This window comes from Pagrus pagrus, assembly GCF_965226575.1.
Source record: "Pagrus pagrus genome assembly, chromosome: 18".
In the NCBI taxonomy this organism is placed as follows: domain Eukaryota; kingdom Metazoa; phylum Chordata; class Actinopteri; order Spariformes; family Sparidae; genus Pagrus; species Pagrus pagrus.
In genome coordinates this window covers 16,553,289-16,572,537 of record NC_140202.1, presented here as the reverse complement: position 1 = coordinate 16,572,537, position 19,249 = coordinate 16,553,289, and the positions used below count along the sequence as shown (strand labels likewise).

Genomic DNA, 19,249 nt, shown 5'->3' with positions numbered 1-19,249 from the left:
ATCCATCATGAGCAGTCCTTCAGCCTAAGTACCCATTTACTCCTGGTCCTCACAGAAATCCTGCGAGGATTTAAGGATACGAAGGTGCACTTGTTCCCTCCCTCTTTCTCCTTCCTCCTTCCTCTCCCTTTGGTAGAGAAAAACTTCAATCGCCAGGCTTGATATAAAATTCATTGACTTCACCTCTGCAGCTCCCTGACCGCCAATACTTGAGCACAAAGTTCACCGAGCTTTGTTTCATATTTCATCTCTTATGAGAGCCTACATCAGTTTTTTTTCTCCTCAGGGTTTTGCTGCAGACAGTAATCAATACATCAAACACTAACACATGAAGCTCGAATGACGTGAAAATGGAATCTCTAATGAAAAGCTTCAATTTCCATTTTAGGCAGGAAAATCAGTCCGTGATTATTTTCCAGTTGCCGCCACATGCTCTGATTACATGATTACCTGCGACTGCGATGTGGTGATTGTAATGATGAGTTTTGCATTCATAAATACCCACTGTTCTTTTTTTTTGTTGTTTAACGGACAATGTGAATGTTGAACAACATGAATCTACTTTGTTTTCGTCACCTTGGAAGATTTTACAACATCGGGTGCTGAGCAGTTTCTCACCCACAACAAACAGCGTTTTCTGAGTCATGGTGAGAATTACTAAGCAGAGGACAGCCAGTGTCGTAACTGAACCACAAGACGAAGAAAAAGGGAAATTACGTAAACCAACATTTGGCTCGACTGCGCTGCTCCTTTTGTTTTTTATTGGTGAAATGTAGCCAACGGCCTCGAACAGATGCTAGCAATCATGGCACATGCAGCGATTGGGTGAAGTGATTCATGCGTTTCCTGGATGAAGAAGAATTACTTACAGCAAACAGGATTAAGGTGCATCCGATCTCATTCAAAGCAGAGAAAAGACTGCAAACAACTTCTCCTGGGCTTTATTGTACATCATACGTATAGAAGATGAGATCAAGTAGAGAGGTGATCTTCAACATGTGGAGATATCTAAAGCTTGACAGGCTGCGTGCATCGCTTTTCCAACCTGCTTTAAATTAATCTACTTTCGATGGCGAAAGACTCGATGGCTGTCTTCCACTTCATACCTTCAGATGCTATCATGCCAATAAGTTGACATAACTAAAGGCTTTTGATTTGTAATTGCATTACATAGGAAATAGCACACTAGCTAGCCAATTCTTGGATCATTTCTGGTTTATAAGCAGTAAATTCCTCAATTTCAATGCCCAATATCACTATTTTCCAGTTTCCTGCCTCAGATTGCTTGTGTACTAGTTTGATTTATTTTAGTTGTTGTCAGTTGTTCATTAACATGTACCCATAAAGTACAGGGCTGAGGTGGGGCTATATTACCTGTTTTATAGAGGGGCATGTATGGAAATGTACATGGTGCATAATGTGTTCAAACAAATCACCACAGAGGGTCAAGAGGAGCCCACAGCTACTTTTTTTTCTACACTATTAGACTTATACCAGCATGCAGATAAGAAGGAAAAAACCTTTTGAGTAATTTCTCCTTTGTTTCGCTCTGTGTTGCAGAGCGGGAGAGAGAATCTTATTGGCTGACGACTCCAACGATGACTGGTGGAAGGTAGGTACGGGACCAAGATATTACATGACTCATCCAAAGCTTTTTCTTTTATAAGAATAATTAACCTTCAAAGGTGCCGAATTCAAAGGTGATTTTGTTATTGTCCACTTTACTAATAATGTGTGTTTTCCACAAAGCCCGTAAGATGCCGATGTAAGAAAATGGATTGATAAATCACAGGAAGTCGAGCTGTAAATTATAGGAGCGAGGCAACAGGCAGCCTCTGGACACAAATGCATGACAGATAAATTAGGGAGACAAAAGGGCCAAAGCGTGACTGTACAGAGGCAGCCGGCTGCCACCAGACCATGGAGAAACTCATCACGCATTCTAACACTGTTGTTGTTCTCCACAGGCTGTAGATAAACAGAGACATCTGGCCGGTTTGGTCTTTAGACAATGGACACTTTAACAAGTCAAGAGACAAACATTAGCACTGATGTAACACCAGCATTCAATGTATAGGTGCCATATTTAAAGACCAATATAGTGTATTTCTTTTCTATCTATGTAACAGGTTAGTAGTATGATCTAAAATCAGACTTCACACAGGTGTTCTGTACTGTAACCAACAGAACCCCTTTGGTTTTTTCAAGGATTTAATCGTTTAGGAAAACACCGGGTTTGTAATCCTCTTATGTTCTGTGCAGCAGCTCCACGTGTCAGCTGTTTTCATGTTAGATGATTTTTTTTTATTTTTTATTTTTTTAGGGGGTAATTGAGGACAGGATCGGTTTCTTCCCAGCAGCCTTTGCTCACCTGGTGCGAGCAGAGGATCAAGTGTTCAAGTGTAACAGGACGTTCATCGGCTGTAAGGAACAAGGCCAGATCACCCTGAAGGAGGGACAGGTAGTGTATAAACCTTGTAGTGATAAGATATAGAGCTTTTATGGCGTGTGAGCGTCTTCACAGCACAATACTGTCGCATCCGATGCCCAAAATACAAATGTAGGTGTTTATTTTAGTTCATATTTGTGTACTTACTTTTTTTGTAAATTACAGTATATTAGTTGATTGCATCATTGGCATCAAAAAAATTGCAATACAAAAAATAATTATCTAAGTAATCAACTTTATTCCCCCTAAAAGAATCAATACAAGAAAACTGCACTCTTTTGTGAATAGAAGCTTGTCAAAACCTGCCAGACAAAAATAAATATGTCTGGCAATCAAGCTAAAAAGAAGTACTTTTCTTAGTTTATGATTAATTTACATTCTGTGTCAGACAATAGTGATAGGATTGTTTTTAAGGGTTAATTGCTTGACTTTGGAGCCACAAAGACGAACACATGAAGGATTAATTTAGACCAAACATTGGCACGGTCGATCCCACGCACAGTCTTGCATCATGATTTAGGTAAGCAATGACCTTTATCACGGACATTAAAATTTCCACATTACACCTGTGTTTAATTCACAATCACACCCCGGCCATTACAGCGCATCAGAATCACATTATCCAGCAGCTCTATTACCCTCCTGCAGCTCCCACGTCGCCTCTTACTTCAAGCGACTCTTCCCTCACATGCACTAACTCACTGAAAGGCTCGACCGGAGTCGGCCGACAGAGGATCCCTCTCAAGGGTTACCATTACATTAGCATTTTGGCATAATGGCTGTACTCAGATCAGGCCCCCTTTTTCCCACAATGCTTCCCAGGGCATGTTGGGACTCAGAGAGGCTTAAAGCAAGCAAACCCCAGTGGAGATGAAACCACCGAAAACATGATGAGTCTGTGACCCGCTGCCTTTCTTTTCCTGTCGCGCACACCCAGGGGAAGATGTTTGAGGGCACTTAGAGCAAACATGCAAACACAGAGTGTTCTGGTCTATTATGAGGGTCAACGGGTGAAATTAGGAGTTGAAAAAAACGAAAATAAAGCATTTTTTTATTCCTCAACCCATCTCCTGTTTCCTCTCCTTCAAGGTGACTCTTGAACACAATTATAAGTTCAGGATCTCACTACCTGTCTCGTCTTTAACAATGTTATTAACGTCCTAATTGCAACCACAGCACCTTCGTCATTATCACCTTTAAATGAAATGATAGTGATAAATGAAGCAATCCTCTCCACTTCAGCTGGGCAATACAGTATATTAATACAGTGTACAGCTTTTGTTATGAGAGACTTGAAATAACAAAATCAATGTTTATGATATTATGTACATTTTCTGGAAATTGACATACTTTGCATCTTTAGATGGGATTGAGGTCGCTCTCTTCTCTTAACTGTTGCTATTGTCTTAAACGTTTGTTGAAAACATTGTGTACTGTAGATTTCCCTCGAGGGGCCTAACCCTAATAAAAAAAAAGACATTTCATAATTTGGTCAAATGTATGGACTTTTCAAGGGTTTATTTGCAAAAAGAGTTATCTCTGCTTTGATTTATTTGCCTAAACCTGTTTTTTATATTACGCAGTCAGATAAATATCAATCAAACTGCCGTTGGCTCAACCATTTCTCTTTTCCCTCAGATTTGTGTGAGCAGCGAGGGCGAACGCAGCGGCTTTATCAGAGTGGAGAGTGGAAAGAAGAGAGGCTTTGTGCCGTGTGACGTGCTGGAAATCATCTGAGACAAATGCTCAGAGAAATGAAGTGAGAGAGGGAGAGAAAGAAGGAGGGGAGGGAGGATCAGCCGCCTGGAGGTCACAGGAGGAGGAAACTGAACCGACAAAGTGGCCAGAAGAAACCATTGAGGGAGTTCGCCTCATCAGAGAGTTGGAGTTTGGACTTGAAGGTGATGCTGGTTTTTATCAATGAGGACTGTGTACCTTCCTCACTCCCTGTCAACTCAGAGATGCTGACACACAGAGGCAGGAGATCTCTCTTTCACTGGATTTAATTTAATTTATGGAGCTGATGTGCGTGTTTTTTCTCCTCCATAGACTTTATTCCGCTACGAGCTGTTTATTTTTTGAAAGTGGAACTGCCGGCTGGCTGTTCAAGCCAAAGAAAACGAAACAAACACTTAATACAATGATTTATTTTTCAAGGTTTCAGTACGTACAATGGCATTCCTCCTACAAATAGTTTAGTTTCTCATGCTTTTACATACATGTTCAAAGCAAAAGGTTTTAAGCTTTTAATACAAAGTAGTCCGCAATAGGCTCTGAAGTATCCGATTATTTTGGACGACAAAATGATGATGATGTCAGAAGGTGATGGAAAAACTTTCTTTGAAGCCTCAAATCTCCCATAAATCTATCAAGCAATCACTTCCTGTTTATCCTTTAGCTACACTTACACTCCTATGACAGAAGTACATAACAGGTGAGAAACAGCAGTGCACATCCGATGCAACAAAGGGATGTGGGCGGGTTTGACAGATTCCTCAGAAACACTTTTCTCAGTGGTCCTTCAGAAATATCGCCCTCATACTCCCCAGGTTTCTTATTAATTTCTATCCAGGATTTTACTCAATGACGATGACTATTATACATTTTTACCATCATTAGAATCAAAAACTATTCTAGTCTGTGTTACAGTGGATACAGAACTGTGCAACGAAATCTTTTCGATTCACCTTTTAAGGCTTACAAAGTTCTTGTTTTTTTGGTTGATTTATTAACCGATTTAATTTCCTCTCTTTTCGGTTATTTTTTTCAAAGATTTCACAGCATTCATCACTGTAAAACAGACGTGAATGAGAAGGTACAGCTCTGATGTGCTCTGCTGGGAATGTGAACACAGTGAAACATGTAAGAAAATGATCGTTGGCTGGTTTAAAGGTGATCGCTCTCATGTGGTTTCCTGGTTCCACGGGCATGGACGGTTCTGAGCAGCACTTCTCGTACAGATTCTAGTCGAGTGCTTTTACGGAAAGGTATTGCATCATAGTAGATATAGTATATCTCCAAAAGTTTGTTCTGCACTGAAACTTGGCTTTGTTGAATGTCCAAGAATCCTATATTGTACATACTGTACATACAAGATTAAAGTTTCTTCTTTATCACAACAAACAAAAGCATGTTATGATGATTGTTACGGTGTCCCGCATGTCTCCTTTTATTGTGGTTAATTATATAAAAACACAAACATAACATTTCATCTTTCTCCTCCTGAACGTCCTGATGAATTTCTATCTTGGTTCTCTTCCCTCTCGTTCTTAGTAATTATCCATCGATAATAAGCTCATTATTCGCTCAAGTGGGCCCCCCAAAAGATGGTGCATCATGCAATTATGCATATTATGATGTGATTTAGATGCGAGTGAAAACAACTGGATTGTGACTCAGTTATTCTGAGTGAACCAAATCCATTTTCACAGCAAGAGAGCGGTGAAGACTGAAAATGTGGGGAGAGACGTGAAAACATATGACTATGAGGCACAGAGACGCCTTTATTTCTCAGTTTCCATACACTCTAAAAGCTCTTAATGCTAAATTTGACACTTCTTGGAAAATCCAAATGAAATTGTCAAATGCAAGAAAATTGAGCAGGATTCTTTGAGTTTTACCACAACACATTCTCAATTACACAGTCATTACGAAATCAAAATGCTGTCATAATGTTACATGTATCAATTTAGCGTGCTATTGATCATGTCTTATTATGAATATGAATGCATTAGAGCCCATCCTGATGCAAGAAAGACCAACCATCTTCTATTAATGCTGTGTGGCATCAGTTAACTGTACATTACTGAAATGTACATGAAGATTAATGAACGCAATCCAACTCCAATAGAGTTTATTAAGCAATTGTAAATGTCAGTTGCAACTTTAGAATAAACAATTGCTTGATAAATGGTTTATAAGACATTTAACAGAGAACATTTGTTACCAGTGAAATAACTATTAAGCTTAATTAACCATAAACAATTATGGTTGTTATAAATTGTTACCGTTTGGTGATATAATTGTTTTATAAGTGCATGCATCAGTTTTGAAATAGGTTATGGTCATTTGCTCTCTGTCATGCCAGACCGACCAAAACTTAAAAACCTGATGTTTCTACGCCTCTTCGCCTCACAGTTCAGTGAGCCTCACACTTGATCTACCTGACCATCTGAGCAGACAATCTGTTCACCCTGCAGTCCACCATGAGAGAGATCCGCAGGTCTCAGCAGCTCCATTAACCAGCTGCCCGCATGTTAAAACTGTTGCTGGGGGCGCAGGCTATCGAACGGAGTTGAGACAGTCACAAACACTCTTTCAGTGTCTGCCCTGTTTGTATACTGACACACACTCTGCCATCACTGCAGGAGGCCAGCCATGCTCAGATACTTGACTCTGGCACCGCCTGTTGGTGTAACACGACAACAGTGAAACACAAAGCTGAAAAATCAGTATGAGGAAATAAAGCCTGAAAGAAGTGTGTGAGATCAGAGACACGCTTGACTTTGGAAATGACACTACACACTTCCACTGCATGAGCTGAGGTTATGTGTACACTCGTAGAAATACAAGTGCTACCTAAAACCAATTTGGTTTTCTTCGGCTTGTCCCCATACAGTAGGAGAACTTATTTTTGGTTCCTGGTAGAAACTGTTCGGGTTCACCCTGGCAACATTTTAGATGGTCCTATCTAGAACCCAACATAAAGGGTTACACCTAGAACCCTCTGGAAAGGTTCCTCCCAGAACCCCCTATAAGAGGTTCTACAGAGAACCTTTTTACCGTGCAATGGTCCAACCCACAACTAGAATCTTACTAATATCCAGAACCATTCAACTCTCTAAGGGCGCTAACAAGAGGCAGGGTGCTAAAAAGTCACAGAGAACCCTTTTATATTATAAGGGTTTCATCCAGAAACCATCCAGGGGGTTCTGCAGAGAACCCTTTTATAAATCACAGATTTCATCTAGAACCCATCCAGGGGGATGTACGAAGAATACTCTTATATTCAAAGGGTTTCAAAAAAGGGTTCTTCAGAAGCAAATGGTTCTGGGTGTAACTTCAGCCCCTTCTGAAACCTGTTGTGAACTCTCAATTCTTTTGTTTTGCATTCAAATTAAGTTTTGCGTCTCCTGAAAAGCAGTAGAATTTATTTATCTGTCTAAAAGCTCAACTTTAAGCAGCACTAATCAATATATTCATGTGAACAGTGGGACAAATAACTGAGACTGCTTTTTTTGACCAACCCGCAGATTTTTATCACTCAACTCTGCAGTTCCCATCGACTCTACAGAGTTTTATTCAACCTCCACCTCAATCTTTTGGTTCTATTTCTCTACTCTTATCAGTGTTGGTTTGGTTTCAGCCACCGTTTACTTACTGACAGACACTATGTTGAACATAGCGGAGCATTCAGCAGCAAAAGAGTCAGATATTTCCTTCAGGAGATGGTGGTATATAACAATATATCATAATGATTAAAACAACCTTTTGTTGTGTTGCATTGCTAATGTTTTGACTTGTTAAAAACAGGTAACTGTTTGGATTGTTTGAAGACTTCAATTCACTATTCCAACAAAAGCATTTAGTAGAAACTTGTGTGTGTGAACCAGGCTACATGAAGTGTGGGTCTTGACCTTAAATGTTGTTCCAGTGAAGCAGGAAGACAGACTAATAACTTGTAGTTGCAGGTGGCATTTTTTACTGTCAGCAGAAAACTGATAGATATCTCACTGAGTGAACCTGCAAGATGACTGTGTGCATTTCCTTGAAAAGCGGAAGTAGAAGCATGCTTGTCGGGGTCGCACCTACAGACCTGCCCCGCTATAGCAGTAAGGCTTGGGTCAGCAGGGTTTGCACATGAAAAACATCCGGATGTGGTTTAAAGATAAATGTATTATTCATCAGGTTGCTACTGGCCATTTGACCATTGTGAAGCCATCATGTCTAGTAGGAAAATGACTCAAACATGCAAAACAATAAAGCCTCTTTCAAAGGGAAGAGCAAAGGTGACTCGAGTGATCATGAATGATGTTTGATTGACATATAAGTTGCCTCATATAAAGCATGCTTCCACAACATTACTGAAAATAATTTGGTGCTTTTAACTGCTCTGTACCACTGAAAGTAGGAAAAAGCTGAGTGATTGTTAATCTTAAAGTCCTGAAGAGTAAAAGAGAAAAGCATCTGTAATGTAAACCACAGATATGTTGCAACTTTATTTTTCTTTAGGTTCAATTTCATGTTGTGACAATGCTGTGCTTATGAGCTGGTAAGGGTTAAGCACAAACCCCACTTGGTTAGAGTCAGGAAAAAACATGTTGGTTTTGGTACAACTTATAAAAAAAAAATGCAGTGTTTGACTTTTTGCGAGCACCAGTCTTGTGGTAAATTAAGTGCTGATCAGGTGTTTAAGAAGCAAAATAGCAGAAGCTTTAAGACGGTATAAAAAGCCACAGAAGGAGCAGCTGAGGTCAGCTCTGATGAGACAACAAGAACGACCATGAGGCCCGCCATCAGCATCGCTCTTCTCCTGCTCTCCACAAGTAAGAAAGCAACATTATTTATCCCATTTTCCTTTGACTTTAAGTACTTTCTGAGACATTTTGTCTTTAAGCTGTCGTCAGGTCTCTGGAGGTCGGAATTGAAGAGGAGGAGAGTTTTCCACTGAAGTTAAAACATGATGTGAGGGTGAGAGCAAACCATCACACAGAGGTGAGAAACTGTGACACACACAGACGTAATTCATTTAAAGTTAGAAATTCAGCCCTCTTGTTTCTCACGCTGCTATAAGACTCATCAACATCAGTATTTTCTAATTTCATTCTCTTTTATTAATCCAAATATTTCAGGATGCAACTTTCCCAGGTGTCTGTAGGGGCTGTGTGTTCATCGTGTCCAAAGTGAAGAAGAAGCTTGGCAGTGATCATTCAAAGGTATCAATGCAAAATATACTTTAATACGCAGGGAAGAGGCTGACTGAGGCTGACTGGGGCTCCCTGAAGAGCACTTGAGACACTCTATGCCTTCTGTTGTCTCTTAAACTGTCCTTATCCCACATGCGTTATATCCTTTCTTCATCACAGACTCAGCTATAAGTCTTATCTTCCAGTATGTCAATTTAAAGGATAAAAAAATGACTGTGGGGTCCCGAGATAAATCTGAGGTCTCACAAGATGACGGAGAGATAAGATAAAATTTTATTTCACAAAATCCTTATTTTATTTTACTTAATACTTGCTGTATTTTTTTAAAATTCTGGATACATTTAGTTTTTCAGGGTCTCCAAAAATCAGGTTTTTGTTTTTTTTTTTCATTTTAAGGTTGAACTACTCACAGCTCATGTCCTTTGTAAGAGGACAATCTGGGTAGTTCTTACATGGAAAACAACACATATAGCAAACAAACATCTTACAATAATATAATGTTTGATAAATGTTTATTCTTATGATCTGACGATGTTTCATTTGTATTTCATTGAAGGACAAAATCCAACAGCTGCTGGACAAGGCCTGCAATTGGGTGAAAATTCGATTCATCAGAATTGCCTGCAACAAGATCGTGACAAAATTCAAAACCAAACTGATTAATGCCATAGAAGGCCTTGGTACTCCCAAGAATATATGTGTTAAACTGAAACTCTGCAAGCCAGGTGTCTATAGATAGTTCAGAAGTGTACCAGCGATGTTTCCACTTTTCCTGTGTGGATATTGTATTGTTTTTACCTTTGCAATAAAGCTTTTCTGAATTGGCTTATTTCATCATGCAGTAATTACAAAATAAAACTCATCAGAACCATCTTGGCTTGTCTTTCTTTGGCTTGTTCCAGCAGTCACCAACTCTGGTTTGGTTGAAATAAACCTTTAATTCACAGGGTTAGATGTGATAATATTCTGGCTTGTTATTAATTATTTTGAGCATCACAACAGAACAGAACAGCCGTATGATTAAATCATTTTATCCCCATTCAAGTCACGGGCTGAACCGGAACCTTGCTTGCTCGGTGAGTGAGTGAGGAGGAGTATTGAATTGAATCCGTTTTGGGACAGGGAGCCAGTGGAGTTTCTGGAGAACGGGGGTGATGTGGTCATGGGTGTGGGTGTGGGTGAGCAGGCAAGCAGCAGAGTTCTGGACGTATTGGAGTTTATTTAGGAGTTTGGATGGTGTGCCATAGAGGATGCTGCTGCAGTAGTCAATATGCATCCAACTATGATCTCACGGTACTTATGTCTTTTGTTTTATTTTGATTGAAAGAAGCCTAGCAGCAGAAATTACATATTGTGCCTTTAAGGATCTCTTTCAGCTTTCTTTTTATCACTGCATATACTTTGTTGCACTTCTGTCTTGTAACTTTATTTACTTTGCTAAGTCTGTAAAGGTGAAGTCTATTTCTGTATCTGTGCAGATGATATCAGTAAACGTTTGCGTGTGTGTGAACCAGGCTACATGAAGTGTGGGTCTTCACCTTAAATGTTGTTTCAGTGAAGCAGGAAGACAGACTAATGACTTGTAGTTGCTGGTGGCATTTTTTACTGTCAGCAGAAAACTGATAGAGAACTCACTGAGTGAACCTGCAAGATGATTCACAGTGACAGCATGTCATGGTCACATAGCTGCTTGCACTGTGTGCATTTCCTTGCAAAGCGGAAGTAGAAGCATACTTGTCGGGGTTGCACCTACAGACCTGCCCCACTATAGCAGTAAGGTTTGGGTCAGCAGGGTTTGCACATGCAAAACATCCAGAGGTGGTTTAAAGATAAATGTATTATTCATCAGGTTGCTTACGGAAAGGGTAAAGGCCTAAACTGGCCATTTGACCATTGTGAAGCCATCATGTCTAGTAGGAAAATGACTCAAACATGCAAAACAATAAAGCCTCTTTAAAAGGAAAGAGAAAAGGTGACTCAAGTGATCATGAATGATGTTTGATTGACATATAAGTTGCCTCATATAAAGCATGCTTCCACAACATTACTGAAAATAATTTGGTGCTTTTGACTGCTCTGTACCATTGAAAGTAGGAAAAAGCTGAGTGATTGTTAATCTTAAAGTCCTGAAGAGAAAAGAGAAAAGCATCTGGAGCCAGAGTGTGCAACATGTTTTCTGACTACAGTAATGCAAACCACAGATATGTTGCAACTTTATTTTTCTTTAGGTTCAATTTCATGTTGTGACAATGCTGTGCTTATGAGCTGGTAAGGGTTAGGCACAAACCCCACTTGGTTAGAGTCAGGAAAAAACATGTTTTGGCCTAAAATACGTGTTTTGATCCATAAACACAGCTGGAGATCAATATAATTCTATGTTTAAAAAAAAGTATTTTATAAAAATACTTTAAGGTTGTGGATTTGGTACAACTAATTAAAAAAATGCAGTGTTTGACTTTTTGCGAGCACCAGTCTTGTGGTAAATTAAGTGCCGATCAGGTGTTTAAGAAGCAAAATAGCAGAAGCTTTAAGACGGTATAAAAAGCCACAGAAGGAGCAGCTGAGGTCAGCTCTGATGAGACAACAAGAACGACCATGAGGCCCGCCATCAGCATCGCTCTTCTCCTGCTCTCCACAAGTAAGAAAGCAACATTATTTACCCCATTTTCCTTTGACTTTAAGTACTTTCTGAGACATTTTTGTCTTTAAGCTGTCGTCAGGTCTCTGGAGGTCCAAATTGAAGAGGGGGAGGGTTTTCCACTGAAGTTAAAACATGATGTGAGGGTGAGAGCAAACCACCACACAGAGGTGAGAAACTGTGACACACACAGACGTAATTCATTTAAAGTTAGAAATTCAGCCCTCTTGTTACTCACGCTGCTATAAGACTCATCAACATCAGTATTTTCCAATTTCATTCTCTTTTATTAATGCAAATATTTCAGGATGCAGCTTTCCCAGGTGTCTGTAGGGGCTGTGTGTTCATCGTGTCCAAAGTGAAGGAGAAGCTGGTCAGTGATCGTTCAAAGGTATCAATGCAAAATATACTGCAGGGAAGAGGCTGACTGTAGGATACTGTATCAAGTGTTCTTTACAGCTGACGTTCATGACCGTGGGGTCCCGAGATAAATCTGAGGGCTCGCAAGATGACAGAGCGACAAGAAAGAAAAGCAAAAATTGTATTTCACAAAAACCTTATTTTATTCAACTTAATACTTTTTAAAAAAAATTCTGGATACATTTAGTTTTTCAGGGTTTCCTTTTCATTTTTAGGTTGAACTACTCACAGCTCACGTCCTTTGTAAGACAATCTGGGTAGTTCTTACATGGAAAACAACACGTAAAGCAAACAAACATCTTACAATAATATAATGTTTGATAAACGTTTATTCCTATGATCTGACGATGTTTCATTTGCATTTCATTGAAGGCCAAAATCCATCAGCTGCTGCTGAATGCCTGCAATCGAGTAAAAAATTTAATCATCAGATTTGCCTGCAAGAAGATCATGGGACCATTAAAAAACAAACTGATTAATGCCATAGACCGCCTTGTTTCTCCTAGGGATGTATGTGTTAAACTGAAACTCTGCAAGCCACGTGTCTATAGATAGTTCAGAAGTGTACCAGCGACGTTTCCACTTTTCCTGTGTGGATATTGTATTGTTTTTACCTTTGCAATAAAGCTTTTCTGAATTGACTTATTTCATCATGCAGTAATTACAAAATAAAACTCATCAGAAAAGCGGATGTATCTATTGCTCACGTGCAATGGGCCCCACAACGTGGAAGATCCAGGTAATTTATACCTGGGAGGTTGAGATTTTTTATCGCTTCATAGGAATCCAGATTTTCCCTTATTACATCACTGCCTAAATCCATATAATGCAATTATGCAATTAATGCAATGTTTTAGGTATCTGCTAACACAGTCTCAGCCTCACTTGGTGTTTAGTCAGAGCTGGTAAATGTTTGCATTGTGACTTTAAGCATATTAGCATGCCTACATAAACGTGTAGCTCAGAGCACGGGTATGCCTACAGCCACACAGAGCTGACAGCATGGAGGCAGACAGTCTTCTTTGTCAGATTATTTTCAAAGTCAGGAATGAACCCTCAAGCTGAAAAGGTGCGAACAACTTTCGAGCCACAAAAAAAAAAAACTCACAAGCTGCTTGTGATGAAATATTTTGTAAATATCAAAAACAACATTTTAGCTGCATTCATATCCAACGAGCTTTCAGCTGAAGGGAAACAACACGTGCACATGGTGTGGTTTGCGTCAAATTTGAAAATTATGATATTAATCTTCTCACACATGACTGATTAGGATTTCTCTGTCTGTGATGTGGAAATAGTTAAGCTTTGTATCACAAACACTGGCTCCAACACATGTTGCACATGCACATGCACATGCACATGCACATGCGCTGACTGGAACAGACAATTGTCACGGTGAGTGGGAGGTGTGTTTCTTTGAGTGTGGTCTCATCAAAACCACAGACAAGTTTCTGCACGACCACCAGATACTTTTAGCTTGAATTTCTGTGTAGAAAACTCGTAGGAGTGTTTGCAGTGTAAGCCCCTCACCTCTGCCTTGTATAAAAGAGGTAGCACCAGGCACAGGGCATTCAGAGATCACCACTCACTGCCAGCGATGGAAAACTCCTCAGTCCTCCTCGTGTGCATCCTCGTGACATGTTGCGGTGGGCTACAGAGTGTTTTGATTCTATGAAAGTTGTCTTTATCATGTAAACTATGCTTAAACATTCTGTCTCTTCACAGTCTGGACTGTCCACGGGAGAACCCTTCAGATCAACACCGATGACCAGGAGGAGGTGGACATAGAAATCTCTGGCGAGGCCGGCAAGGTGACATGGCTGCTTCAAACAATCTTATATTACAGGGATTATCAAAGCATCACTTACCTATCTGCTGCATCTCTGTATCTAAACTTGACATAGGGCCTGAAACCAATCAAAACTTTAACCCTGACTTAATATCTTATACCAGCCTGAACTGACTTATCAGATCTGATCAGTGAATATAAAATTACAGTTATTATGAGTAAAATTCCTGCATTCACAATCTTACTTAACTTAAAATACAGAATCAGGCTGTGTTTAAAGTACAAAAGTACTCATTCTGCAGAAAAAGGCCCCTGTGGTTGACATATTATGATTTTTTACTATTAGATTGTTTGTTTGCTCGAGGTAAGGCTAGTGTTAACTACTTTAAATACACTTTGGGGTAGTGGTTCCCAGCCCAGTGCAGTAAACTGTAATACAACTATATATTTTTTTATGTTATAAACCATTTATTGTTCAACAACTGCTTATTTAATATTTTCCCATCACACAAAGAGTTTCCATGATATTACAGTAAGTGTTATTATTAGGACTCATCCCTGTGCTTCGTATTTAATGTAGGTGTCACATTTATGTTTTCAGATTCCAGGCATTTGCTGGGCTTGCAAGTGGGCCTTAAAGAAGGTGAAGAAAGCCATTGGACCAAACGCCACCGCAGAGGTAAAATAAAATGCCTTTAAGACTGACGGTGGAAGGCATTGTGAAAAGATCTATACTGCCATTTTTACTCTTTTATTTTTACAGACCGTGACAGCAAAGTTGAACTCCGTCTGCAACGAAATCGGCCTTTTGAAGGCTATGTGCCGCAAATTTGTGAAGAATCACCTCGGAGAACTGATTGAGGAGCTCACGACCACCGATGATGTGAGGGCGATCTGTGTCAACACTGGAGCCTGCAAGTGAGTTACTTTTTCCAGTTGTTGCTCCAAATATATATAGAACATGTCTTATCCTGGATGACATTTGAATTAATTTGAGCTTTCCCTGTTTTTTCTGATCTCTTTAGGCCAAAGGAGTTGGTGAACCTGCTCTTTTACCAAAGCGACTTGGATGCAAAATTTGAAATGATTATCCCTGAAATTGTGCGCATGGATGATGATTAAAGTGCCCTGAATTTGCAAGAAAAACAAAATGTTGTGGTCACCGACCACACACTCAGCACGTTTCTGATTAAAGACAATCATATATGTAACATGTAACATTTCTGCATTAAATCTCTTGAAGCTTAAATATTTTGTTGAGTTGTGTATTCATTATCCTAAACTTTTGCAACAATGTTAAAACCCAGAGAAATCTGCAATCTGTAAAGGGTGCATTTCATTTGGTTGCATGACGCTGTCACTTAAGGGTAAACATCAGATTATACGTCAGAGAGTGAGGGGGAAAGTCAGCGAATGACACTAAATATAATGTGAAATGAAACTTTAATATACTCCACCTTATCCATTACAATTTCCATCTGAGACAAGTAGATAGATTTGCATCAGCAATGGTGGTTGTCTATCAATGAAGACAACATCTCCTATAATGATAATAAGAATAATGATAATAATAATAATACATTTATTTTTATATAGCGCTTTTCAGGGTACACAAAGACACTTACAGGTTAAAAAGCAGAATAATGAAAACAACACACTAAAAATAGAAGAAGAGACAAGTTATACATTAAAAGGAGTTTTAAAAAGGTGAGTTTTGGTGAGTGTTTTGAAGGTAATGAGGTCTCCACAGTCTCTGATATGTTTGGGGAGGGAGTTCCAGAGGGAGGGGGCAGCTACTGAGAAGGATCTGTCGCCCCAGGTTCGGTGCTCGGTCCATTATGGGATAGGGAGCCAGTGGAGTTGCTGGTGAACGAGGGTGATGTGGTCACGGGTGAGCAGGCGAGCAGCAGAGTTCTGGACGTATTGGAGTTTAGTTAGGAGTTTGGATGGTGTGCCATAGAGGACGCTGCTGCAGTAGTCAATATGCATCCCACTATGATCCCACGCTACTTATGCGTTTTGTTTTATTTTGATTGAAGGAACCCTAGCAGCAGAAATTACATATTGTGCCTTTAAGGATCTCTTTCAGCTTTCTTGTTATCACTGCATTTACTTTGCTGCACTTTTGTCTTGTAACTTTATTTACTTTGCTAAGTCTGTAAAGGTGAAGTCTATTTCTGTGTCTGTGAAGATGATATCAGTAAACGTTTGCGTTTGATTCTTTTTATGACTATTGTTTGTCAGACTGGACAATGTGTCAGTTTAAAAATTGAACATGTACTTCCATTTAAATCTCATAAATTCACATATTAGTGATTAACTTTGAAACTTTTTCTTCACAAACCTTTAAAAAAACCCTCAAAAATGTTGTTATAAAAAAGCTGAAACCTTTTTACATGAAAACTTGATGTTTTTAAAAGCTGAAGGTTCAAAGTGTTACAACCATGTTGATGGCGTGACTACAGAGTTCACACAACAGGGCGGTTGCTGAATCTTTCACACGTACGTGTCTTTGTGGTTCTTTGAAAAACCTTTGTTAAGGACAATGCAAAATACATTCAGCACTCAAATAGGAACAAACTGCATCAATTATACTGGCAAATAAAAAAGTAGTGAACTTAAACTTCTCCTTGTGTTTTGTAGCTTTTTTAAAGATGGGCCGACGGGTGATGTGTAATGTCAGACCAACAGCTGATCGGTAAGCAAGACACAAGGCAAAAGCAAGACGCTCATGATCAGTGGTGAAAACATTTGCTCAAACAGAAAGAAAAAAACAAGTCAGAGAGATATTGAAAAGCAACAACCATTACCCACCAACCTTCCTCTGACAGGATGTTGGTGGGTAGTTAATACCCAGAGGCAATGTTAAAGCTAAAACCATTATTTGGAGTTTGTGTGAAGTAGGTAGTACATGTGTCAGTGGCAAATGTTTCTTGTTCTTTAACTAAAGTAGAAATATCCCATGGTAAAAAGACTCTGACAAGTAAAAGTCCTACATTAAATTTATACTCAGTGCTTAAACTATTGAAACTAAAAGTACTCGGGCGGCAGAATGGCTCTCGTCCTTATAGTTCTACCATATCATATCTGATTGTTGTCACGTTTTAGGGAACATTTGTGTTTGTGACATGTTTTTGAAGATGACGTCTCCAGTATAGCAGCTCCTGGTTTTGGGCCCACAGACATGGTGACAGTATTGAGAGATGGACTAACATATTGTTAGGTTCAGACTTTTGATTGGATTTGTTGACAATAACACAATATATACATGTAATATTGTATATATCAGGCGCTAGGGTTTACTTAATAGCAAATTACACTATAAAGGTCAGTCCAGAGGCGCCTTTATTAATGGTCATGGTCAAAATTTCTATGTATACAAATCATTCTTAAAAATAACACATTTTCACATTTCAGATCTTGATGTTGGTGTAAGCAATGTTAGCTACAACAAACTGGCTATCACTTGAGGGGGCAGATGATTCGAAGACCATTGTGTTGTGACGTGAATGCAACGGATGGGGGAGATTAATCAGCTGAATTTTATCAATAACACCTTTAAGATGGAACAATTCAATCAATGTGTTCATGATGTAACCCATGAAAAATGTAATTTTGAAGGAAGGTCCAAATTTGATATACTCATCCCGTCCTCATCAGAAAAACAACAAATTAATGATATTTACATTTTTTGTTGGGTGAGGACCTCTAGTGGCCATACTTATTATTATAGCAGTAAATACGAAGTGGGGTTAAGTTGTATAGTCCACGGAGGTGGTTGGGGACGGACGTTTGGGTTAAACACTCTTGGTGAAACCACAGGTCAGCAGTGAGTTACTTGAACTCACAAATGTAAAGTGATTTCACATACATAACTGAAGTTAACGTAGATATTTTAACTGAAACCACAATGTTTTTCTAAACTTAACCAAGTAGTTTTCTTGCCTAAGATTAACCAAACTGTGACAGTATGATGAAGTCTGGTTCGCTTGTCGCTGGTCTGCTGCAACTGTTTTTGGAGTGATCAGCAATTTGATCAGCAGTTTAGATATGAAGATACACCGATCAGCCACAACATTAAGACCACTGACAGGTGACGTGAATAACATCGATCATCTCATCACAATGTGACGTTCTGCTGGGAAACCTTGGGTGCTGGCATTCATGTGAACACGCGCCACCCATCCAAACACTGTTGTGGACCAGGTACACCCCCTCATCACAACAACACTACCCAATGGCAGTGGCCCCCCAGCAGGACAATGTGCCCTGACACACTGCTCAGGAACAGCTCGAGGAACAAAATAAAGGGCCGAAGGTGTTGACCGGGCCTCTGAATTCCCCAGATCCCAATCTGATCGAACATCTGTAAGATGTGCAGGAGCAGGTCTGATCCATGGAGGCCCCATCCCCCGACAGACAGGACCCAGAGGATCCACTATAAAACGCCCTGGTCCCAGACACCACAGGACACCCTCAGAGGTCTAAAGTCCATGTCTTGACAGGTCAGGGCTGTTTTGTCTGCACAAGGGGAACCTTCACAATATTAGGCAGGTGGTCATAATGTTATGCCTGATCGGTGTATGTTGAAGAGGCAGACTCTTTCCTCTGATTGGTGCATTTCAGTTGGTTGGATAGTAAAAACTCACCCAGTGATCTTGACTTTAACATATTTTTGAAAAGATTTCTATTGTCAAGGATTTCAGTTTCATTAGAAATAAACTAAGCTACAGACAAAATTCAACCTTAAAGCTTTTACTTTCAAGCTTCATATTAAGTTCAGGTATTGAACTGAATATTGAAACAAAAAATTTCAAATTTTTCTTCCCATAGTGCAGGCAATATGCTTCATGGTTCACTGAAAATTACTACATTTGTGAAGCTCACACTTTAACCTTCATTTTGACAGTATTTATGCATTTTTAAATTTCAATTTTGTCGTATATATGCACAAACATACAGAGCATGAAATTCCAATCACATTCAACAATTCAATTTTAATGTTGGCAGCCCTCCTAGTGAAACTG

The 19,249-nt window shown here is 39.5% G+C and overlaps 3 protein-coding genes across 4 annotated transcripts in view; all 3 read left to right on the top strand.

Moving 5' to 3' along the window:
• The window catches only part of stac (SH3 and cysteine rich domain), a 30,525-nt gene extending 24,955 nt beyond the window's left edge, over positions 1-5,570 (top strand). For both annotated transcript variants that reach the window (XM_084382090.1, XM_084382089.1), the window contains 3 exons: positions 1,561-1,612; positions 2,324-2,461; positions 4,088-5,570. In XM_084382090.1, coding sequence (XP_084238216.1) covers positions 1,561-1,612; positions 2,324-2,461; positions 4,088-4,186 — 289 coding nt within the window. In that variant the 3' untranslated portion in view covers positions 4,187-5,570. The remainder of the gene's footprint in view (positions 1-1,560; positions 1,613-2,323; positions 2,462-4,087) is intronic.
• A 3,364-nt stretch (positions 5,571-8,934) lies between these two features.
• LOC311273652 (antimicrobial peptide NK-lysin-like) lies at positions 8,935-10,221 on the top strand. Its single transcript, XM_084380792.1, has 4 exons — positions 8,935-8,994; positions 9,066-9,163; positions 9,301-9,384; positions 9,932-10,221. Exons 1-4 carry the CDS (start codon positions 8,952-8,954, stop codon positions 10,112-10,114), a joined length of 408 nt encoding a protein of 135 aa, XP_084236918.1. The 5' UTR covers positions 8,935-8,951; the 3' UTR covers positions 10,115-10,221.
• Positions 10,222-14,016: 3,795 nt separating this feature from the next.
• Positions 14,017-15,450, top strand: LOC311273629 (antimicrobial peptide NK-lysin-like). Its single transcript, XM_084380764.1, has 5 exons — positions 14,017-14,079; positions 14,159-14,244; positions 14,824-14,901; positions 14,986-15,140; positions 15,248-15,450. Exons 1-5 carry the CDS (start codon positions 14,031-14,033, stop codon positions 15,342-15,344), a joined length of 465 nt encoding a protein of 154 aa, XP_084236890.1. The 5' UTR covers positions 14,017-14,030; the 3' UTR covers positions 15,345-15,450.
• Positions 15,451-19,249: the final 3,799 nt, after the last annotated feature.

Bases quoted from the DNA above. Each gene is read 5' to 3' on its own strand.
- LOC311273652 (XM_084380792.1), top strand. From the start codon at position 8,952: ATGAGGCCCGCCATCAGCATCGCTCTTCTCCTGCTCTCCACAA. The intron at 9,164-9,300 runs GTGAGAAACTGT...CAAATATTTCAG, and splicing joins GAGCAAACCATCACACAGAG to GATGCAACTTTCCCAGGTGT. The intron at 9,385-9,931 runs GTATCAATGCAA...ATTTCATTGAAG, and splicing joins TTGGCAGTGATCATTCAAAG to GACAAAATCCAACAGCTGCT.
- LOC311273629 (XM_084380764.1), top strand. From the start codon at position 14,031: ATGGAAAACTCCTCAGTCCTCCTCGTGTGCATCCTCGTGACATGTTGC. The intron at 14,080-14,158 runs GTGGGCTACAGA...GTCTCTTCACAG, and splicing joins CATCCTCGTGACATGTTGCG to TCTGGACTGTCCACGGGAGA. The intron at 14,902-14,985 runs GTAAAATAAAAT...TTATTTTTACAG, and splicing joins GACCAAACGCCACCGCAGAG to ACCGTGACAGCAAAGTTGAA.